This window comes from Sturnus vulgaris, chromosome 2, assembly GCF_052056855.1.
Source record: "Sturnus vulgaris isolate bStuVul1 chromosome 2, bStuVul1.hap1, whole genome shotgun sequence".
Lineage (NCBI taxonomy): Eukaryota > Metazoa > Chordata > Aves > Passeriformes > Sturnidae > Sturnus > Sturnus vulgaris.
Genome location: NC_142244.1, coordinates 118580467 through 118604653, shown reverse-complemented (window position 1 = coordinate 118604653; position 24187 = coordinate 118580467). Strand labels below are relative to the sequence as shown.

The following is a 24187-nucleotide window of genomic DNA, read 5'->3' as shown; positions in this document are numbered from 1 at the left end:
TGAACCAGCCACGAACCAAACAGCCATGAACCAGCCATGAACCAAACAGCCATGAAACAGCCGTGAACCAAACAGCCATGAACCGAACAGCCATGAACCAGCCATGAACCAAACAGCCATGAACCGAACAGCCGTGAACCAAACAGCCATGAACCAAACAGCCATGAACCAGCCCCGATACAGCCCCGACACATGTCTCACACAGCCCGGACACTGTCCTGATACAGCCGTGTCACTGCCCTGATACGGCCCCGACAGAGCCCCGACACAGCCCTCACTGATCTCCCTCACAGATCTCCCTCACAGATCTCCCTCACAGATCTCCCCCACAGATCCCACACAGATCCCTCACAGATCCCACACAGATCCCACACAGATCCCTCACAGATCTCCCTCACAGATCCCACACAGATCTCTCACTGATCTCCCTCACAGATCTCCCCCACAGATCTCCCTCACAGATCCCACACAGATCCCTCACAGATCTCCCTCACAGATCCCACACAGATCTCTCACTGATCTCCCTCACAGATCTCCCCCACAGATCTCCCTCACAGATCCCACACAGATCTCTCACAGATCTCCCTCACAGACCCCACACCGATCCCCCGCAGACCTCCCTCACTGATCCCACACAGATCCCCCACAGATCTCCCTCACTGATCCCCCACCGCCCTCACCGCGCCCGCCCCTCACACCGCCCGGGCCGCTCGCGCGCAGGCGCGGCCGCCGGAGTTTCCGGCAGCGCTGCCCTGAATGGCGGAGCCGGCGGCTGGGGTGGCGGCGGAGCCCGAGGAGCCCGGGGGTGGATGGACGGAGGAGCCGGAGGAGCCCGGGGATGGATGGACGGAGGAGGCCGGGGATGGATGGACGGCGGAGCGGCGGCGGCTGTGGGTGCCGGGCGGGCGCTGGCTGGCCGCCGTGCTGCCCCTGTCCCTGCCCCTGTCCCTGCTCCTGGTCGCGGTGCCGCTGCCCTGTGCAGGTGGGTCCCGGGAGCCCTCAGGGAGCGGGGCCGGGCCTGAGGGGGGAGCGGGGCTCGGGTCCCGCTGCGGTCCCGGAGCTCTGCGGAGATGCGGGGCGGGATAACGGTGTCAGTGACATCTGTCGTGTTTCCGGGGTTTTCATGGAATTACAGCAGGGTTTGGGCTGGGAGGGACCTCATATCCCACCCGATGGCACCCCTGCCATGGCAGGGACACCTTCCACTGTCCCAGGCTGCTCCAACCCCAATGTCCAAGCTGGCCTTGGGCACTGCCAGGGATTCAGGGGCAGCCACAGCTGCTCTGCGAATTCCATCCCAGCCTCTCCCCACCCTCCCAGGGAACAATTCCTGCCCCAAATCCCATCCTCTGGCCCTGGGAAGCCGTTCGGTGTGTGCTGTTCCCCCGTGCCCTGTGCACAGTCCCTCTCCTCCCCGCCTGTCCCTCCTGTTCCCGGGCAATTGCAGCGGCTGCAGCTGCGGCGTGGGACAAACACCTTTGGATTCGCGTTGTTTGGCTTGGAAATCACAGTCTGACAGAGCCTAAAGGATAAATGAGGAAATAAGAGGTAGAATGGCAAGAATTGGCTCGCAGGGCAGGAGCTTGAGCCCCGTCTTTTGTCCTTGCACAGCAAAAAAACAACTATTGCCCAAACTCTGTTGCCTAAAGCGGAAATGTGATGAAGCAGTACAAAGGAGGGCAGAGAGACTGATTGTGCAGGCAGAGAGTGACAGGACCAGGGACAATGGATTTAGACTGCCGGAGGGCAGGGCTGGATGGGATTTTGGGAATTAGGAATTGTTCCCTGGCAGGGTGGGCAGGGCTGGATGGGATTTTGGGAATTAGGAATTGTTCCCTGGCAGGGTGGGCAGGGCTGGATGGGATTTTGGGAATTAGGAATTGTTCCCTGGCAGGGTGGGCAGGGCTGGATGGGGTTTTGGGAATTAGGAATTGTTCCCTGGCAGGGTGGGCAGGGCTGGATGGGGTTTTGGGAATTAGGAATTGTTCCCTGGCAGGGTGGGCAGGGCTGGCACAGCTGTGGCTGCCCCTGGATCCCCCTGGCAGTGCCCAAGGCCGGGTTGGACACTGGGATCTGGAGATGCAAAGCAGTTACAGAATCACTGCTGTGGGTGATGTGAACTCTGGAATTCGCAGTGACAGCCCTGCTCAGTGACCTGTCCCCTTCCCCTGTGCCAAGCCCGGCCTGTGTGGCTCGGAGTTCTCCAGAGCCTTTCCTGGTGTCTGTCACATGTGAGGGGCCTCCTCTTCCTCCTCCTGCCGAAATGTTCACTGACATTTTCCGTGCGTTCCAGCTCCCCGGGATGTTGTAAGCATCGAGCATCATGTGCTCTTCGGGGAGTTCCCCTCACCCTGCTCTTTGCTGCGTTGCCATTTCTTGTTTTCTTCTGTCGTTGAATACATTTTGTTATATAATCGTTATCATTTTCCACCACCGTTTACTGATAATATTGCTCAGCGTCTCCTGAATGAAGCGGCGATTTTTCTGTATTAGGACAGTTTGGGGTTGGTTTAGTTTATTGGAATTGACAGGGGAAAGATACAGGCAGATGTGGGGTTTTTTTTAAAAAAAAAGCGTTTCTGGTTTTTAATCTCTTTTTTCCACGGAAGTCTGGTCCCTTATAATGGTTTCTCAGAACCAAAGTGTCACCATGCTCAAGTCAACAAACAGGAATTAGTTTTAAATGTGTGGCTTTTAATCACTAATAAAATAAACCAGGAAAAAAATCTTGATTTTTTAGATTTTTTTCCGCATAATTCACAATTTTTTTTCTGCTGATTAAACGTCACTGAGCTTGCTCCTTCCTTCCTGCATAGCTGTTCATTGGGAAATTAATGATTTGTGGAATGAATTTCGGGAAGCAAGCACAAAACTCATTGGAAATAGGGGAATACATGAAAGGCTGGATCACATTTTTCCCCTCTGAGGGATGGAGGATCCAAAAAAATCCTGATTAACTGGATCCATACTCCAGGAAACAAGTGCAGTGCTATTGAACAGGAAAAAGTGCAGGGCAGAGATAGGAGGGTTAAAATATCAGCCCTGCAAGAAATAAAAATGACACATAAATTACACAGCATCGTTTTTTTGGGTGGTTTTAGAAAGCCCCAAAAGTATCAGGACACAGCAGTGCTAATTTAGAAGGAAAATATTAGATCATGTCTCCTAGAAATTAGACTTCCATTAATTAATCTCAGCCAGTTTATTGTGGTTTATTTTTTTTTTTTTTTAACACTGCTTCAAGCAAGTCGAACCGTTTGGAAGGAATACAGAAGGGAACAATAAAATTCCTGCAGGAAGCTGCAAATTTGGCTAAAAAGAAAAACTGAAAAAGTTGCTGCTGCCATTCAGCTTTCTCTTGGTTGTGAGTTGTAAAGAGAATTTTTTCCTGGGTTATTTCCCAGCTGTACAAAAAAAAAAAAACAAAAAACAAAAAACAAAAAACCTGTTCTTGTTCCTGGAACCTGGATCTGGACAGGATTTTCTGTGCTCCCACACCTCCTTTTTCCCAGCTGACCTGCTGAGGTCTGACAGAAAAACCTGCTCTGCATAAATCAAAGATTTGAATTTCTACCCAAGGCAAATATAGAAATACCAAAATAATTGAAATGTGGTTGTGTTTTTATCAGCTGGAGTCTCTGAGGGCTTTGTTTTTGGCCAACTGTTGGATAAATATCTGAGAAAAAAATCTGATTTTTTTTTTCCTTTGTTTTCTTATTTTCTGAACAAATGTCCTTTGGCATTCTCTGGGTTTGTCTTTGTCAAAAGAGCAACAAATTCCTGCCTTGTGGGAATAAATTCTGTAGTGGGAGCCACGAGGTTTTATTGAATTATTTGGTTTTCATGTTTTTGTGCTTTCAGGAGTTATTTCCCAAAATCCAAGAAAAGATTTTGCAGAATTCAGTCAGTCTGCCTTTCCACACATTCCCTTTGTAGAACTTGTGTAAAAAAAATAAATCACATTTACAATGAAGAGCCTCTCCAGAGTCAGGATAACCCGTTAAAAATATTTCTATTTCATTTTTCTTTTTTCTTTTAATTTATTTTAGTTTAATGTTTATTTCGTTTTATTTAAATTTGATTATATTTTATTTTATTTTATATTTAAAAAATTTTCTTTTAACATTTAATTGTATTTTTATTGTATTTTACTTATTTTCTCTATTTTATTTTATTTTTATTCACTTAATTTTATTTTATTTTATTTTTATTCACTTAACTTTTTTCTATTTTATTTTATATCTATATATATACTTTTATATACTGTATATAAATATATATATACTATACTTTTATTCAATTTTAATTTTTACTGTTATTTTAATTATGGCTATATTTATTAATTTAAAATCTTACCTTTTTATAATATTTTACTTTCATTTTATCCTAATGTTTTATTTGCCTTTTATTGAAATACTTTATTTTATTTAAGATATTTTATCTTAATATTTAATCTTTTACTTACATTTTATCCTATTATTTTATTTGCTTTTTATGATAGTATTTTATTTTATTTGCCTTTTATTGAAATACTTTATTTAAAATATTTAGGCTTAATATTTTAATATTTTACTTACATTTTATCCTATTATTTTATTTGCTTTTTATGATAGTATTGTATTTTAATATTTCCTTCTAATTTCATTTTAATCTTTTCTTTCTCTTGCAACATTCTCAATGTAATATTTTCTTTTCTTTTGAACATTTGTGGTCCTATTTGCTGGAATATTTCCGTTGTAATATTTGATTTCCCTGTCATTTCTGCCAGGCCAGAGCAGCCTGCAGAGCCCAGGCAATGTGCAGGTGCACGTGGTGAACACCAACTTCACCCTGAGCTGGAATTACAGCAGCAGCCACCCCAACGTGACATTTTCAGCACAATTCCAGTGGTGAGTGCAGCCAGGGCCCTGCTTTGGAACACAGGAAGGCAGAATGGAAAATGTCAACCCCTCCCTGCTAATTATTCATGTTTGGAAATGAAGGAGATCTCAGGGAATAGGAATAACAGTTCTTTACTAGGAAAATGAAAATAAAAATACAGTGATACAAAAAAGAAAAGCAGTGCCAGGGTGAGAATCCAGCTGTGTCCCTGTCACTCAGGGCTTGGTGCAGTCCCATCCTCCTGCAGTGCCAGATGTGGTTCTGCTGGAGCAGGGCTCCTGCACAAGGTGCAGTTTTCCTCCAAAGCTGCAGGGATGATGTGCAAGGCTCTGGTTTTCCTCTGGGATGCAGTGGGAAAAGGCTGCTCTGCTGTTCCAAATCTCCCCTTTGATCTGGGTAGGAAATGCTCGGCTCCTGCCCTGGCTGGAGCATCTCCCCATGGGATGATGGAATTTGATCAGCCCTGCCCTGGGACTGCATGGCCATGAACAGGAGAGATCTCCTGGAGGGAGGATGGGCTGTGGGCAAGAGAAAGAACCCTGCAACAGCTGGGTGAACAGCTGGAACATGAACAGCAGAGATCCCCACAGAGATCAGGATCACTGCCACAGCTGGGTGAACAGCTGGAACATGAACAGCAGAGATCCCCACAGAGATCAGGATCACTGCAACAGCTGGGTGAACAGCTGGAACATGAACAGCAGAGATCCCCACAGAGATCAGGATCACTGCAACAGCTGGGTGAACAGCTGGAACATGAACAGCAGAGATCCCCACAGAGATCAGGATCACTGCCACAGCTGGGTGAACAGCTGGAACATGAACAGCAGAGATCCCCACAGAGATCAGGATCACTGCCACAGCTGGGTGAACAGCTGGAACATGAACAGCAGAGATCCCCACAGAGATCAGGATCACTGCCACAGCTGGGTGAACAGCTGGAACATGAACAGCAGAGATCCCCACAGAGATCAGGATCACTGCCACAGCTGGGTGAACAGCTGGGGACAGAATCCACACTTTGGGCCCATCTTTACAGTGTCACCCAGGACAGCTGGGCTTTTTATCCCAGAGTGTTCATTATCCCGGGGTGCTGATCCTGGACTGTTATTTACCCCAGGTCTGTTGTCCCCCCCTGGCTATTGTCCAGGGCTGTTGTCCCCCCCGCTATTGTCCAGGTCTATTGTCCCCCAGGTCTATTGTCCCCCAGGGCTGTTGTCGCCCCCTGGCTATTGTCCAGGGCTGTTGTCCCCTCAGGGCTGTTGTTCACTCCCAGGCTGTTTTCCAGGTCATTTGTGCCCCCCCAGGGTGCTGATCCCCGGCTGTTTCTGTCCCTCAGGTTGCAGCTGAAGGACACGGGCTGGCAGGAGCTGCCAGGGTGCCAGGCTGTGGCTGGCACAGGCTGTGACTTCTCCTCGGCCATCTCGGAGTACTACGATGCCCACTACGTGCGAGTGAGGGCCCAGGCAGGGCCTCTGCTGTCCCCGTGGTCCCCGACCCTGGAGATGGTGCCAGAGTACATTGGTATGAGCTCGGGGATTGTGGGGACACTTTGCTTCCTTTAGCAGCTCAGGGGAGGATTCTGCTCTCAGGTGAGACCCCACAGCAGCCCTGGGACACCACGAGCAGGAGGAGCTGGAGCTGCTGCAGAGAGCCCAGAGGAGCCCTGGAGTGTCCCAGGGCTGGAGCCCCTCTGGAGCCAGGCTGGGACACCTGGGGGTGCTCACCTGGACAGGAGAAGCTGCAGGGAGAGCTCAGAGCCCCTGAAGGGGCTCCAGGAGAGCTGGAGAGGGACTGGGGACAAGGATGGAGGGACAGCACACAGGGAATGGCTTCAAAGCAGGATTTGATGGGATTTTGGGAATTGAGAATTGTTCCCTGGGATGGGATGGAATTCCCAGATTTGCTGTGGCTGCCCCTGGATCCCTGGCAGTGCCCAAGGCCAGCCTGGACACTGGGACAGTGGGAGGTGTCCCTGCCATGGCAGGGCTGGGATGGATGAGGTTTAAGGTCCTTCCAAGCCCAGAGCAGTCTGGAATTAAGGATTTAGAAAACCCAGGAGTGGTTTCCCCTGCTGGTAACAGCAGGACAGGTTGGATTTCCCAACAGGAACATAACACCAGGCACCTGCAGGTCATGGAATGCTGCAATTCTGTCTTTTCTTATTTCTTGGAAAAATCCTTTTTGACAGTAGATATTTGTAGAATTCCAAACTGGTCTGGATTGGGAGGGACCTTAAACCCCATCCCATTCCACCCCCTGCCATGGTAGGGACACCTTCCATAGACCAGATTGCTCCAAGAATCCTTTTTTGGGAAGTTTGTGGCTTTTCAGCAGTTCCAGGGTGGTACTGAAGCCCTCCTTTGATGTTGGGTTGGTTGGACTGAGCTAAGTCTCTTGTCTTGCAGGTTTTAGAGCAATTTATACTGATTTTTTTGGAAAACGTTTGCTGGTAATATTTCATTTTAATTGCTTTCAGTACCAGGTGATGGTATTTGGTTGTTAGGTTAAATTTCTTTTAGAAACTGCCTAAGTCATGAAAATTTAAGATCTTGTAGGTGATCATTCAAAAGATTTAAAAATAAGATACCATAGGCAAGTATTTTAGGTTTATTATTGTTAACTGCTTTTGGGGTGTATTTTCTCACTGTAGACATGTTTAACTTCTTTTTTCTTTCCATATTTGCAGCTGTGATTGGTCCACCAGGACTGGAATTGCAATCCACAAATGGAATTGTAAAAGTTAAGGTTTTTCCTCCAGAAGCAAATCAGAGGAAAAAAATGTGGATCAATGATCTGAGTTTTAAATATAACCTGGTCTTCTGGGAAAACTCATCACATGCTCAGGTATGAGCACTTCTTTTTTGTAATTTAACCTTAGCAGAGCTGTCAGAGATGGACTTTAACTCATGCTGTGAAATGGAATTGTTTGGTTCTGTCACTGAGTAGCTGCTCCTGTGTGGTTTCAGAGCTGGGGGAGGTGGGTGTTTCTTGGTGGGACGATTTTGTTCTTGCTGTTGGATTGTTTTATTGGAATTGCCTTGATCCAGGGATTTGTTTTGAGGTGTTGTCATTGTGAACTGCTTTCCAAGGCATTATGTGTGTCCTGCAGAGCACCCAGAGCTCTCCTGTGAAGAGCAGGGCAGAAATTCTTCTTTTTTTATCTCTTTTAGGGAAATGGGTGTCATCTAAATTAGGGCAGGAATTGAAGGGCAATCAGAGTTCTTTTGGGAGATCAGATCAAAATCATCACTTCAGAAAGGACCTGGAGGGGCTGGAAAGTGTCCAGGGAAGGCAACAGAGCTGGGAAAGGGCTGGAGAATTCCTGAGGGAAATGGGAAAGGAGATGGAGAATTCCTGAGGGAAATGGGAAAGGAGATGGAGAATTCCTGAGGGAAATGGGAAAGGAGATGGAGAATTCCTGAGGGAAATGGGAAAGGGGCTGAGGCTGGAGAAAAGGAGGCTCAGGGGGGACCTTGTGGCTCTGCACAAGTCCAGGAACAGGAGGGGCAGGGAGGGGGAAGCACAGGAATGAGGAAAGGACAAAAGGGAACGGCCTCAAGGTGCTCCAGGGGAGGCTCAGGTTAAAGACAGAATAAAATTTCCCTCCCAGAGGGGTCGGGCACTGGGCTGAGCTGCCCAGGGAGGTTTGGGGTCACTGGAATTGTCCCAGAACAGGCTGGAGGTGGCCCTTGGGGACAGGGCTTGGGGGGATGCAGCTACTGGGTGGCCCTGGGTGATCCCAAAGGGCTCTTCCCACCTCTGGGATTTTGGGATTCCACAGCAAAGCCCATAAATACAATTGTGTGTGGTCAGTGGCCACCAATGTGGGAAAGCAAAAACAGAGGAGAGAGGAGTTTTGGGTGCTGGAGGGGTGGGAATGTCCTGACTCATTTTGGAATATCTGTGGGGTGAATCCCTGGAAATTCAAATCCCTCCCCACTCCTCCAAAATATTCCTGCCTGGCTGAACAGGAAACTTCCCTTTAGGATTTCTCCAGCTCAAACACTGTGTTACTTTCTCTGTTTATCATACAATTGCCTGAAACCCTGCAAAATGATCATTTCAAAATGGGGCAGCACAGTTCCCCTCACGGGCTCTTTCCTGTTTGTGTCTTGCAGCTCCAGAATAAAATCGTTTTCCCTGTGGACACCATTGATGACCTGGCCCCAAACAGCACCTATTGCTTCAAAGTTCAAGCCAATCTCCCCATGGAAGGAAAGAAAGGCTTGTTCAGCCCCATCAGCTGTGTGCAAACCACCCAGAAAGGTACCCAGGAAATCAGGGTTGTCTGCAAACCATGGCTTGAATTCAGCTGGCAGTTGTTGTGAAGCAACAGAAATAGGCAGAAGGGCCAAATTCCTCCTCATTTTGATATTAAAAAATCTATATATTATATATATTTACCCTTCTCAACCAACAGAAAATATGTCAAGGGTAGAGTGTGAAGAGTACAAAAGGGTTTTTGGCATGAGGTGAATTTTGACATTAATTTGGAACAAAAACTTTGTGTGTTTTGGAAAACTTGATTTTTGAGTCAGTGACTGAATGAGGAGGAATAAAACCCAAAGCCTCTGGGATACTTGGCACTCAATGAATGCAGAGAAAGTTGAGCTGAGCTTAAAAAAATGCTGGGTTTATAAAATCCTTGGTGAATTGATTGTTAGAGCTACTGAAGAAAAGCTTTGAGGGGGCAGTTTGTCACCTTGTTATGGAAAATTAAATTCTTTTCTGTGCTCTGCAGTTGCTTTTAGGTTTTTATCTTAGGAAAAAAATAACAGTAGAAAGTCAAACATGAAGATTGGATGGGTGGTACATCATAATTAGTTGATGGTAGATCAAAATGAAAGTCATTGATGGTAAATGAAAATTATACACAAAATGCATGATACACATCTGTGTCTTTAAAAATGTTTAATTATCTCTTGGTTTGAAAGACAGAGTACACACTGTATTGCAACCTAAGAGAAATTATTATTTAAATAGTTAATTTTTAAATTAGATATTTAAAAATATTTCAAGTTATGTTTTAATATAAAAATATTAAAAATACGTGTGTATTGTTAAAATGGTAAAATAATTAATACATGTGTCTTAATAACTGATGCATGCAGGTTTTAATTATTTAAATAAAACAGTAAAATAATCACATTCATATTTTAATATTAAAAACAAAATGTACAATAAATACAGATGTGTATTTTAGAAATTTTTTCCTCCTCATTTTATTCCCAATTGTCCCAACCCCCACAGAGGAACTCTCTTAGGGAGAATTTCTCTCTGAGTTTCTTCTTCCCAAGTCCACCCATCACACCAATCCAGTTTATTTCTGCTCCTCTGCATTTTTTTTTTTTTTTCTGAATTAATTTTTAGCTGATTTTTAAGCTCAAGGCTTGACAGGATGCTTTACATATCAATTAATATTTACATATCAATTAATCTTTATCATGACTAACCTTCATATTTTCATTATTGCCATGAGAAATGTCCGTTCCCTATCCATCACATGACATTTTTTTGGTAATTTTTTTTTGTTTTCTTTTCTTTTTTTCCCCCTCCCCGAGCAGTGCAAGATCTCCTTTGTGCAACCAACCTGAGTGTGGTGGCTTTGAACATGAAATTCCAGCTGCTCTGGGGTGCCCAGGGGGAGCAGGAGGAGGTGACCTACAACGTGCAGTACCTGCTGTGAGTTCAGCCTCGTGTTCTGCCTGCATTTCCTACAAGTTAAAATCACTTTTTTTTTTTTTGTTTTGGTGGTTTTGTGTGTTAATCACTGTGTGAATTTTCCATGTGACACCCGAGGTTGGAATTTCAGGGGACTGGGCTGATTTTAAGGGGGGGGGGTTCAGCTCCTGGTGGATGGGACCCCTCAATGCTGAGGGACGTTTTTAAAACTGGGAAACCTCAATTGCTTCGTGGATTTTTGAATGTGAAGGAATTCAGTGAGTAAAAGGGAGCAAAAATAAAAGTGGTGGAGGTTTCAATTGTAGCAGCTTGGATTTCTTCTGTCAGACCCAAAATAGGGGTGAAAACACAAGGGTAGCACATCAAAACCACATTGTATCCCATAAAAAAAGTATTACATAAAAAAATGTTGTATCACATAAAAAGTAGTATCCCATAAAAAAAAATCAGTATCCCATCAAAAAAATCAGTATCCCATAAAAAAAATCAGTATCCCATTAAAAAAAATCAGTATCCCATTAAAAAAAAAATCAGTATCCCATTAAAAAAATCAGTATCCCATTAAAAAAAAATCAGTATCCCATTAAAAAAAATCAGTATCCCATTAAAAAAAATCAGTATCCCATTAAAAAAAATCAGTATCCCATTAAAAAAAATCAGTATCCCATTAAAAAAAATCAGTATCCCATAAAAAAGGAAGTATTACATAAAAAAATGTTGTATCCCATAAAAAAAATCAGTATCCCATAAAAAAAAATCAGTATCCCATAAAAAAAAATCAGTATCCCATAAAAAAGAAAGCAGCATCCCATAAAAAGAAATTGCAGGGAGTACCTGAAGAAATTCAATTATAATTATTCACATTTAATCTTGAATTCTCTCTTGCAGGGAGTACCTGAAGAAGCTCAATGATGATTATTCACATTAAAATTTTGAATTTTTCCTTGCAGGGGGTGCCTGAGGAAATTCAATGATGATTATTCACATTTAATCTTGAATTCTCTCTTGCAGGGGGTACCTGAAGAAGCTCAATGATGATTATTCACATTTAAATTTTGAATTTCCCTTGCAGGGGGTACCTGAAGAAGCTCAATGATGATTATTCACATTTAAATTTTGAATTTCCCTTGCAGGGGGTACCTGAAGAAGCTCAATGATGATTACTCAGACAAGTGGCTCAGTGTCCCCACGTGTGAGAACATCAGCAGCACTTGGTGCAATTTCTCCTCCATCATCACCACCACTGCCTTTTATTATCTGAGAGTGCAGGCCAGGCAGGGACACAACAGATCCTGCCTGTCCAGGGAAGTCAAAGTGGATCCTCTGAAAACAAGTAAGGAAATTATTTCCTGAAATGTTCTCCTGTGTCTTTATGAGCTGACAGGAGAGGGGATTTCACAAGAATACAGTGGAAAGAAATGAAATATTTCTCAGGACTTGAGGTTCTGAATAAAACTATGAAATGATACTTTTAACTTTTTTGTTGTTGTTGTTGTTAAAAATGAGCATGGATTTCACTGACAGTGTTTGATGCAGTATTTTTAGCTGTCATTTTCTCCGTTGGATTTCAGTTCTTTATTTTCTTGTTTTCAGATGGGATTGGCCCTCCTGGTGTGAGGCTGGACCTCAGTGACACTTTGCTCCACATCCTCATTTCTCCTCCAGGAGGAGCTGAGGATGAACTCATGAGGGACAACTATGATTTGTCCTACAGGATCCTGTACTGGAAGAATTCTTCACATAAGGAGGTGTGAACTAATTAAATACAGTATAAAATGGAGTCTGACTTAAATCTTCAGTTCCCATTCTCCCTCAGGAGCTCCTTTCCAAAGGAGGCACATTTGTGGTGGATCACTCTTTAAAAAGTCAGTTTATTGGGTTTTTAAATTAAAGATGACATCAAAACCCTGATCAGTGGGAATTTTATCACCCAGTGGTTGAGATTTTTATGTAACTCTGTTAGAAATCTGATCACTGTGGTTTGTATCTCTCAGTGGTGGGTTAAAATCTCCATTTCCATGGATGTGGCTGTGTGCAATGTGATGGGCAAGGCTCCTCAAACACTGAAGTCCTGCATGCTTTTAGCTCACATTTTAATGGATCTCTCCGTGTTCTTTAAATACTTCTTAGGGTCAAATATTTCACAGGATTGGTAAAAGGGGGGCAGAAGAGAAGAAGCAAACTGCAGCTTGGAATTGTGACATTTCAGAATGGGAGAAGCACTTGGTTCTGTGCCCAGCAAGTGTTTGCTGAGTTTTGCTCAGGAGCTGGGGGAGTGATTTATTTATTTTATTCCATCTGGATGCCCAGGGAAGGGCTGGAGTTCCTGGAAGTGTTGCAGACACCTCTGGATGAGCTGGGAAACCTCTCACATTTCACAGAATCATTCTCCATCCCAGCCTGCAGTTCTCACTCTGTGTTTGACATCTCTGGGATCTGATCCCTCCTTTTTTTTTTTCTTTTTTTCCCTTTCGTTTCTGGCAGGAGGAGGTGAAGCAGAAGGAGGTGAAGCAGACCATAGCCACGGTGTCAGGGGTGTCCCCCTCCAGCCTGTACTGTGTCAGGGTGCAGGCCTTCTCCAAGCCCTACAACAAAAGCAGTGCCTTCAGCCAGCAGGAATGTGTGCACACCCCTGCAGGTGACACTACCTGGAAACTCCTCCTTTTCTGCAGCTGAATTATTGTCCTTTCACAGCTTGGGGCAGAGAGCTTCACTCCCCAGGGCTGTGTCCTGGCAGGGGGTGAGGAATTCCTGAATTCCACCTTCCCAGGGCTGTGTCCTGGCAGGGGGTGAGGAATCCCTGAATTCCTGAATTCCACCTTCCCAATGTTGTGTCCTGGCAGGGAATGAGGAATTCCTGAATTCCTGAATTCCACCTTCCCAGGGCTGTGTCCTGGCAGGGAGTAAAGAATTCTTGAATTCCTCCTTCCCAATGTTGTGTCCTGGCAGGGAGTAAAGAATTCCTGAATTCCTCCTTCCCAGGGCTGTGTCCTGGCAGGGAATGAGGAATTCCTGAATTCCTGAATTCCACCTTCCCAATGTTGTGTCCTGGCAGGGAGTGAGGAATCCCTGAATTCCTGAATTCCTCCTTCCCAGGGCTTTATCCTGGCAGGGAATGAGGAATTCCTGAATTCCTGAATTCTTCCTTCTCAGGGCTCTATCCTGGCAGGGAGTAAAGAATTCTTGAATTCCTCCTTCCCATGGCTGTGTCCTGGCAGAGAGTAAAGAATTCCTTAATTCCTGAATTCCTGAATTCCTCCTTGCCAGGGCTGTGTCATCCCTGGAACTGCCCCACTCCTCCTGCCAGGGAATCTCCTGGCCTGCAGAGTGAGGACATAAATCACATTTATTAGGGCTGCAAGCTCATCTTGGTGCAAAGGGACAGTGAGGGCATTGAACTCACTCAGAAAAGAACAAATCGTGGTGAAGATAATTGGCCACATTAAATTTTATTAACAGGATGAAAATTTCTGACTTTTCAAACTGCCTGTTTTGGTTTTAGTTCATAAACACTAATTCAGTGTGGTGGTTTTGGTTCAATAATTTGATTTTTTTGTTGTTGTGAGATAGGAGAAGAAGGCAAAATAGGCTTAACTTTAAATGTTACAAAGAGAAACTTTTTATGACAAACTATAAAAAAAAAAGGTAGAATAAACTTTTAGACCATTCTTCCTCCCCCTACACATTTCTTTTTTTTTAATATTTAAAATCACACATAAAACAATTCAGTCAGTTTACCATTTTTAAAATAGTCTTTTACTAATTTACTTGGGAGAGGAGATTTCTTTTTTTAATTAATGGAGATTTTTTATAAGAAAGTTTTTTTTGTGGCTTTGATGTTACAATGATCAGCCCCTGGGAGAATTCCTGATCAGAATTCCTTTCTTCAGCTGATTTTTTTCAGAACTGTTATTGAGAACCATATCAATTATGGGCCACACTTTCAGGATTATCACAGTTTCAACAAAAGCTTTTCTTATCTTAAAAAAACCCAGAGATTTCTCCTTTTCTTCTCCTTTTCTCCCCCTTTTCTCCTCTGGGGAGCAGTAGGAGTCTTCATTTTTTCACTATTCAGAGGATTTCAGCCATTTTAACATTTGCTTACTTTAATGTTTCTACTCATATCTACAGTTAGAACAGTTAATCTAGAATTTTTTTAATGTGTTATAGGGTAATAATTATCTTTGCTTTATAATATAAAAAAGGGAAATTTCAGTCCATGACTTTTTTCTTTAATCACTATTTATTTTCTATCATCAGTTTACTTGACCTTATGACTTAATACATGCTTTGCCCATTTTTATTCCTAATTAATTTTTATTTTATAGCTTTCATTAATTGCCCACATTCTCCACCAAGAGATGTTTTGGTTTTAGTTCATCAACAATAATTTAGTGTAGTGGTTTTGGTTTATCAATTTGATTTTTTTGTTGTTGTTGTGAGATAGGATTAGGAGGAAGGCAAAATAGGCTTGACTTTAAATGGTACAAAGAGAAACTTTATTATTAGAAACTATGAGCAAAAAAACTTAGAATAAAATTTTAGAACACTCTTCCTCCCCCCACACATTTCTTTCACACTGAGAATTGTGAAACAATTAAATTATGAAACATTTACATTGTGAAACACATAAACTTTCTCACGGGTGTAACAAAATCTGACACTGATCCTTGTCAGGTACAAAAAAAAAACCTACCCAGGTCTGGCAGGTAAAAATCTCAATAAAACCTTTCCAAACCACCACACTGCCTTCGAGCTGAGAAAATGTAAAAACAGCAAAGTTGGCTCCCATTCAGGGTTCATTTCTATCCCTTCCCACCTTGGTGATTCTCTGTTCTTTTATTGGAAAATATTTTGTGGCTTCTTTAAACAAAATAATCTCAGTTACAGGCACAGCATCAGCTTTCCCTGGTGCCCATGGCTGAGTGATGTGGAAATGTTGAATTATTTTACAAATTCTGCAGCACATTTGGAGCTGTGCTTTGATTTCTGCTGGTTCTGAAAACCTCAACTGAATGGTTTTTATTCCCAATTTTAGATGAATCTTCGTCCCTGTTCATTTTTGGCATTTTCATGGCTGCCCTGCTGGTTGTCGTGGTGGTTGCTGTTGCTCTTGTTTTTGTGCTCTACCATGCCTACAACAAAATCAAATATGTGTTCTTCCCTTCCTGCCAGCCCCCCCTGAACATCGAGGTGAGCTCTGACTCCTCAGCTTCTTTCTAGGAAAATGAACTTTCAATACCATGGGAAAAAAAAAATTATATCTATATTTATCAGTTCTGGGTCAGCCAGGGTTCATTTCAGAGGTTTTTTCAGTGGTTTATCTCCAGACCTTTGTCCAACCTCCAGCTTGGCACAGGAATGAAAAGGGCAACACTCAAGTGTGTCTTGAAACCTCTGTACTTGGATTTTTAATTCCTGTGTGGCCTCCTCAGGCTCTAATGGAGGAAATGTTGCAGCTCTGTGGTGATTGAGCTGAGAGCAGGAAAGGGGCTGGGATGAAATGTTGGGGTCACCCTTTAGTGCTGGATTCTGTGAGTGCAGCTGGGAGGGGGATCAGGATCAGCCCCAGGGAACAGGGACAGGAGGAGAGGGAACGGCCTCAGGCTGGGCCAGGGCAGGCTCAGCTTGGACAGCAGCAGGAATTTCCCCATGGAAAGGGAGCTCAGGCCTTGGCAGGGGCTGCCCAGGGAGCTTTGGAGTGCCCATCCCTGCAGGTGGCACCTGGAGGTGGCACTCAGGGTGCCAAGGTGGCCATGGGGCACAGCTGGGACTGCAGGGGCTGGGAGGGCTTTGCCAGCCCCGGGGATTTGGGGATTGTGTGAACTCAACTTCATCCTAAATTCTGAGCTGGTGAATTTTGGGAAACAAGAGGTGTGTTAGGGGTAGAAAACCACTCAGTGAGCATGGAACCCCAGACCCCAAATCCCCCCCAGAGCCACCCCTGCCATGGCAGGGACACCTCCCACTGTCCCAATGTCCAACCTGGCCTTGGGCACTGCCAGGGATCCAGGGGCAGCCACAGCTGCTCTGGGCACCCTGTGCCAGCCCTGCCCACCCTGAATTAGTATTTAATTATTACAATCAGTATTTAATTGTTATTTATGAACGTTCACCTCTTCCCCCTCTGCTTCTGTCCTCAGGGGTTTGGAGCAGAGCTCTTCAGCAGCCTTTACCTGTCAGCTGCAGAGGAACCTGTGGAAAGCTGCTGTGTGATTGAATCCATGATCACAGAAGAGGGAAATCAAATTGATTTTACAGACTACAAACATTCCAAACAGAGCAGTCGAGACTCAGGGAATTATTCCAACGATGACAACACTTCTGGGAGCAAAGGATCCAAAGAAACACTGGAAAAGGAAACCGTGTGACTTTGGGACACCAAAATCCATTTGTGGGATTGTCAATTCACAAACTCTTCAGACCTGTCTGTGATGGAAATCCCAGCCTGAGTGGGACTCTGAATTTGGGATCTTGAAGGGACCTCTGTTACATTTGGGATCCTGAGGGGAACTCTGTGACCTTTGGGATCTCAGAGGGGACACTGTGACCTGTGGGATCCTGAGGGGACACTGTGACCTTTGGGATCCCTAGGGGAACTCTGTGACCTTTGGGATCCTGAGGGGACTCTGTGACCTTTGGGATCCCTAGGGGGACTCTGTGACCTTTGGGATCCCTAGGGGGACTCTGTGACCTTTGGGATCCTAAGGGGGACTCTGTGACCTTTGGGATCCCGAGGGGGACTCTGTGACCTTTGGGATCCTGAGGGGACTCTGTGACCTTTGGGATCTCAGAGGGGGACACTGTGACCTTTGGGATCCCGAGGGGGACACTGTGACCTTTGGGATCCTGAGGGGACTCTGTGACCTGTGGGATCCCGAGGGGACTCTGTGACCTTTGGGATCCTGAGGGGACACTGTGACCTTTGGGATCTCAGAGGGGACTCTGTGACCTGTGGGATTGCTGGATTTGGGTTCCCAGAGCTGCCCTTTTTGGGGGAGCTCCTCACCCCTGGCTGGGAGTGTCCCCACTGTCCCCACCCCAGCAGGGCTGTCCCTCTGCACCAGGGGCAGCTTTGGACCCTTCTCTCCTTGATGAGCTGAACAAACCCCGGGTGCTGCAGCTGCCTGGGCTGTCAGTGCCACACTGCTCAGTCACCAGGGGAGATCCAGGCTGGACACGACCCTGTGCCATTGTCACTGCCCTGGACACCCCTGGGCACCCCCTGGACACCCCCTGGGCACCCCCTGGACACCCCTGGGCACCCCTGGGCACGGGGCCACAGCTGGGGGTGCCCAGGGAGCAGCTGCAGTGAGGAGGCTGCCAGGGCTCAGGGATTCCTCATGGGTTCCTCATAGAGATTCCTCATGGGATTCCTCAGGGATTATTGATGGGATTGCTCCTGGGATTCCTCATGGATTCCTGATGGGTTCTTTAGGGGTTCCTGATGGTTTCTTTAGGGGTTCCTGATGGTTTCTTTAGGGATTCCTGATGGTTTCTTTAGGGGTTCCTGATGGTTTCTTTAGGGATTCCTGATGGGTTCTTTAGGGATTCCTGATGGGTTCTTTAGGGATTCCTGATGGTTTCCTCACAGCTGTGGCTGCAGGGACACGGGGCTGGGGCAGCCTGGGGGTGTCCCCGAGTTTTGGGATCTCTCCTGGGCAGAGCAGGAGCCCGGAGCCTTTGCCATGGGCTCAGCTCCTGCTGTGCCACGAGATTTCCCTGCCCAGCTGAGCAGGGACATCTCAGTGCCATGTCCCACATTTCCCGTGCTGACTCTTCCAGAGTATTTTTTTTTATTTTATTTTTATTTTTATTTTTATTTTTAAATGAAGAAACTTTTTAATGAAGATTTTTATATGAAGAAACTGCTTAGGAGTCAGCTGGGTTTGAGCATCCTGTGAGCTGCTGTTGTTTGTTCTAACTATGAACTCTTGATGTTCATATATCTTTTTTTTATTTTAATTTTGAAGATATTACCTAATTTTATAAATTTCCTATCCCTGTGTTCATTCAAGAACATAATAAATAAATTTTGCACATTTGCTTCTTTTCCCTGCCTTGGTTCTGTGTGGTGACTTGGAAGCTGTTCCTTCCTGAAAAACCCAGTGAGAGGGGAAAAAATGGAATATCCCAGAGAAATGACACAGAAATGGAATGAATGGCGTGGTTAATCACATAGAAATGGAATTAATGGCGATTAATTACACAGAAATGGAATTAATGGTGTGGTTAATCACATAGAAATGGAATTAATTGTGATTAATTACACAGAAATGGAATGAATGGTGTGATTTGGACAGGAGTTCATCCATGGGAAGGATTTCACTGCAGGATCATTCACAGGCAATCCCCATTTCCCTCTGGAGTGCAGAACCAAATGCATCTTCATAAATTGATATTTATTATTATTAATAATAATATTAATATTATTATAATTATTATTATTGCATTTTATGCTCTAAATGTGCTTATAGCAAATCTTGTACCAGCTCTTATCAGTGGGGCCAGAAGCAGCAAAACCAGAAGAGTGAGATGGAAAAACTACATGAGTAAATGGGTATTTAAATTATTAATTTTATTGATTTAAATTATTAATATTATTATTATTGGTAGTAGTAGTAGTATTACTATTACTATCATTACATCATTATTATCATTACCATCATTATAATTATTTAAAAATTAATATCTATAAATAATAGAATATATAATAATATCTAATATATACTTAATAATATATATTATTATTTACTAATATAGATTATAGATGATACTATATGATTTTATTTTTATTTTAACAAAAATATTAATTATAATAGTTTAATATTTATTTTAATACTATTACCATTATTATTATGATCATTATAATGATATTCTTATATATTGTTATGTATATCATATATTAATTTTATATTGTATTTATTTTAACATTAATAATTTAATATTTATTTTCATACTATTGCTATCATTATAATGATAATTTTTATCATTGTAATATATTATTTACTATTTTTATTTATTATTTCCCTTTTTATTTCAGGTCTCTGCTTGGCTTTTATTTAATATTTCCCTTTTTATTTCAGGTCTTTACTTGGCTTTTATTTAATATTTCCCTTTTTATTTCAGGTCTTTGCTTGGTTTTTATTTCTTTCCCTTCAGGGTGGATTCTTTCCATTTTGGGTATTTTTGGGAAAGGGGAGGAGGCTCCTGAGCTCTACCTGGGAAAAGCAAATTAAAAATCATTTTAATTGCATTAAAGTGCATTGAAAAGGATTGCACTGCATCCCTGGAAATGTCACAGCTGGAAAAAGGAAAAACCTGGGACACGTTTGGGGTCCTTCCCTGGGAATGAGGGAACATCTGGAACCTCTGGGAATGGGGGAATGGGAAAATGGGAATGGGGGAATGGGGGAATGGGAATGGGGGAATGGAAATGGGGAAATGGGAATGGGGGAAATGGGGAAATGGGAATGGGGGAAATGGGAATGGGGGGAAATGGGAATGGGGGAAATGGGAATGGGGAAATGGGAATGGGGGAAATGGGAATGGGGAAATGGGGAAATGGGAATGGGGGAATGGGGAAATGGGAATGGGGAAATGGGAACGGGGAAATGGGAATGGGGAAATGGGAATGGGGAATGGGATAAAATCCCAATTCTTCCTCTCACAGCCCAGATTCCCAGCTGGGGCTGGCACATCCCTGCACGGCTGCCTTGGCTCTTCTTTCCCTGCAAAAATGCTTTTTTTCCCCTGGAAAAAATGTTGTTTCCTTTGGAAAATTTCTTCTTTCCCTTGGAAAATCTCTTCCTTCCCTGGAAAAATGCTTTTTTTCCCCTGGAAAAATTCTTCTTTCCCTTGCAAAAACTCCTCTTTCACCTAGAAAACCTCTTCTTTCCCTTGGAAAATCTCTTCTATCCCTGGAAAATGTCTCTCCTTTGGAAAAATCTCTTCTTTCCCCTGGAAAATTTTTTTCCCTTGGAAAAACTCTTCTTTCTCCTGGAAAATCTCTTCTTTCCCTTAGAAAATCTTTTCTTTCTCCTGGAAAATTTCATCTTTCCCTGGAAATTTAACCCTTCTTTTACCTGGAAATTCTGTCCTTTCCCTTGGAAAAATTCTTCTTTCCCTTGGAAAATCTCTTCTTTCCTTTGGAAACATGCTTTTTTTCCCCTGGAAAATATCTTATTTCCCTTTGAAAAACCTCTTCTCTCCTTTGGAAAATCTCTTCTTTCCCTTGGAAAATCTCTTCTTTCTCTGGAAAATCTCTTCTCTCCTTTGGAAAAATCTCTTCTTTCCCCTGGAAAAATTCTTTCCTCTGAAAAATCTCTTCTTTCCCTGGAAAATCTCTTTTTTTCTCGGGAAAATCTTTTTTTTTTTTTTTTCCCTTGGAAAATCTCCTCCTTCCCCTGCCTCCATCTGGATTTGTTTATCAAAGCAGGATTTCTCACCCTCTCCCACTTCAGCCTGAGCTCTTCCCTGACTCACAGTGAATTTCTCTTCACCCTTTCCCACAAATGCCATTTTTGGCTGCTGGAGTTTTTCTCCTGCCTTTCCCTCATCCCTCCCTTGCTCAGGGCAGGCTCAGATCAGAAATTAGAAATAATTTTTCCCTCCCAGAGGGGTCAGGACTGGGCTGAGCTGCCCAGGGAGGTTTGGGGTCACTGGAATTGTCCCAGAGCAGGCTGGAGGTGGCCCTTGGGGACAGGGCTTGGGGGGATGCTGGGGTGTGGAGGGAGCAAGAAAACACAGAAGAAAGTTTCCCTGCATCCTCAGAACAAGCTCCTTGGAAAATCACAGCTTAGAGATGAGAAATGGCTGTGAAATGACAAATACAAAAGGAATTTAGCTTTCCCCTCTTGGAAGACCCTCTTATCTACCTTCAGTATTAGTTGTTCGTTTTCTTTTAGTATCCATAGGCCAGCTTTGAATGCAAAATCCCTCAGGGATTGGTCAGAAAGTAGAATTCCCTTGGTAATTGGTGCAAAATTTAAAACCCTCCAAAGATATAAACCCCCTGTAAAACAACAGCCGTGGGTATGTGGAGATGGGATGCCTTCATAGAATAAACCATGGATTTGTGCCTCTCTGCATGTGCTGGTCTCTGTACCCTGCTGCTCTGAGAGCCAAAATTCCATCTGGGCAAGGCTGGGGAATTTGCTCCATCACTGAGAGCTGTGAAAGCAGCTCAGGGATCCCAAAGGGACCCCAAAAACCCCACCAGGGACACTGGGTGACATCAGAAAATGTGAATTTTCTGTTACCAGAACCAGTGTGCAGTCAGAGAAGGTGCATTCCTTTAATTAATGTTTTCATTTCTTAAACATCCCCCTGCCAAAAACTGATCCAGGAGGGATCCTCATCCAGAGGGGACCACGGAGCTCCCCTGGAGCCAGGCTGGGACACCTGGGGGTGCTCACCTGGGCAGGAGAAGCTCCAGGGAGAGCTCAGAGCCCCTGGCAGGGCCTGAAGGGGTTAAAAAAAGGAGATTTTTATATGGGCAGAAAATGACAGGACAGGGAGCAGTGACATTAAACTGCCAGGGGACAGGGCTGGATGGGATTTGGGGAATTGGGAATTGTTCCCTGGGCTGGGATGGAATTCCCAGAGCAGCTGTGGCTGCCCCTGGATCCCTGGAATGTTCAGTCCCAGGTTGGACATTGGGACAGTGGGAGGTGTCCCTGCCATGGCAGGGGGGGCTCTGGGGGGGATTTGGGGTCTCTCCCATCCCAAACCCTTCTGGGGTTCTGTGATTCCCCCTAAATGTCACAATTTGAGGAAGTGACTTTCTTTGGCCGCTGTGATCTTTTTGTTCCTACAGCTCTTTCCCACTCTCAGGGTCATGCCCAGACACCCCAAATGAAGGATGAATTTCATTCTCCAAGACAAACCTTTTCTGAGAAGAGCTGGCCAGGCAGACAAGTTCATTCGTGGCTGAGGATAAAGGAGTGTTTATCTCCCCCACACGAGGAGATCTCTGTTTACTCTGCTCATGGAAACTGCTCTGCTCAGGCTCTGCCTCTCTGCACTTCCTCTGCCTCCAGGAGCTCGATTTCATCACAGATTTACTGTAAGTGAATCACTAAACCCCCCCTTTTCTTATTTTCTTTTTTTTTTTTTTTTTGCTTTAAGCCTTATGGTGAAATGCACACACACAATGGGCTCAAAGGCTTTAGGAAATCCTGGCCCAGCTCTGAATTTATGAGCAAACCCAAAATCCTGCTCCAGGTCACACGTGGAACACAACCCAGGGAGGGAGGAGTTGTTTTTTTCCTTCCTGACCTCTTTGTGACTTCTCCCTTTTACAGGCACAAGCTCTGTCACCTGAGCCTTGTGAAATCACAGAATCCCAGACTGGGATGGGCTGGAAAGAACCTTAAAAATCATCCATTAAAATTCAAATCAGAATTTCCTTAACCCTCAGCACCTGGGCCTTTGGGTGTGGCACCTTCCAGGACCTAAAGGGGCTCCAGGAGAGGGGCTGGGGACAGGGAGGGACACGGGGTGGCACTGGAAATTGGCCCCAAAATGTCTCAACTGGAGATGCCTCTTTGCACACCGAAATCATTTTCCATCTGCCCCCAGAGGCCCCAGCAGGCCCAGGAGGGTCCAGCTCATCCCAAAACATCACAGCAAAGTTTGCAGCTGACCAGACCCATGTGGGTTTTCTGGAAGGATTTTTTTTCCCTTTTCAGGTCCCCATCAAAGAGCTCAATTCTGTTTCTCTTCCAGGACAGAAGCTGAAAATCCAAGCAGCAAACACCAGGAGGGGCAAGGAATGAGGTCAGACTTTGAAGAGCTTTTGGTGTAATAAGTCTGGAATTTGTTTAAGTCTTTCTGAAGTGTCACTGGAATAGGAAAGAGGATCCTTCTTGTTTTTCTCTCTCCTTTCAGTTTCCTGACTGAGTTATTCGTGGCTCTTTACACGAACAGAGGGACAATTGAGGAACACGGGGCTGATTTCTCTCCCAGGCCACTGTGATCCTGAAATTGTTCTCGTTCTGATCACTGACGTTGGAACTGCCCCTGGGCAATGGATTCATTTCCCCTCTCTGTGTTATTTTTGGGCACCTTCCTTATCTTTCTGTAGATTCAATTTTTTTGTTTTCAAGATTCTGTGTGGGAAATTTGGCTGCAGGAAGATCAGGGATGGTTTACCCCTCACTGTCTGATTTGACATTGACTTTGTTCCCTCTGCCTAGGCTCAAAGACAAACAAACCAACACACAGAATTATCCCTGAGCTCCTGTAGGCTCTGCAATTTCCTGGATTATTGCTATTATTTTCTTTTTGATTGGCTGTTGCATTAAATCCAGCTCTCTTTTCCCTCTGTCTCCATTAAATCACTTTATTCTCCATTTCCCTCAAGCTCCCAGTTTTAATAAACCATTTCTCATCAATCCACGGTGGAAACCACATCTCCATCAACCTTTTGTCACTTTGACCTCCCTCCTGCCAGAGAGGACTCCAGGAATTTCTTGGGCTTTCACTTATCAGGAAGCTCCAGATAAGACAGAGCTGGGGCAAAACCAAAACCCTGCCTGAGTTTCCCTTCTGGTTTGGCAAAGGGCAAACAAGTTCTGGGATTTCTGTAATAAAATGTGCCCTTTACAGAAGGGAGGAG

General features: G+C 44.4%; 1 protein-coding gene and 1 long non-coding RNA gene across 3 annotated transcripts; one reads left to right on the top strand and one right to left on the bottom strand.

The window, feature by feature from the left end:
• Window positions 1-728: 728 nt before the first annotated feature.
• On the top strand, window positions 729-17433 carry IFNAR1 (interferon alpha and beta receptor subunit 1). Of its 2 annotated transcripts, XM_088160546.1 has the most exons (11): window positions 734-982; window positions 4769-4889; window positions 6221-6405; window positions 7571-7728; window positions 9003-9150; window positions 10449-10566; window positions 11700-11899; window positions 12160-12314; window positions 13051-13204; window positions 15605-15759; window positions 16710-17433. In XM_088160546.1, the coding sequence occupies exons 1-11, from the start codon at window positions 757-759 to the stop codon at window positions 16935-16937; spliced, it is 1848 nt and encodes a 615-aa protein (XP_088016672.1). In that variant the 5' UTR covers window positions 734-756; the 3' UTR covers window positions 16938-17433. The 2 variants fall into 2 exon arrangements, with proteins under 2 accessions (XP_088016673.1, XP_088016672.1); XM_088160547.1 differs by lacking the exons at window positions 15605-15759; window positions 16710-17433 and adding an exon at window positions 13329-15068 and having other exon boundaries at window positions 729-982; window positions 13051-13279.
• Window positions 16944-17644, bottom strand: LOC148224995 (uncharacterized). The gene is made up of 4 exons (XR_015801884.1): window positions 17519-17644; window positions 17377-17433; window positions 17167-17260; window positions 16944-17079 (listed from the first exon to the last, which is right to left on the bottom strand). It is a non-coding gene; the product is annotated as an uncharacterized LOC148224995 (long non-coding RNA).
• Window positions 17645-24187: the final 6543 nt, after the last annotated feature.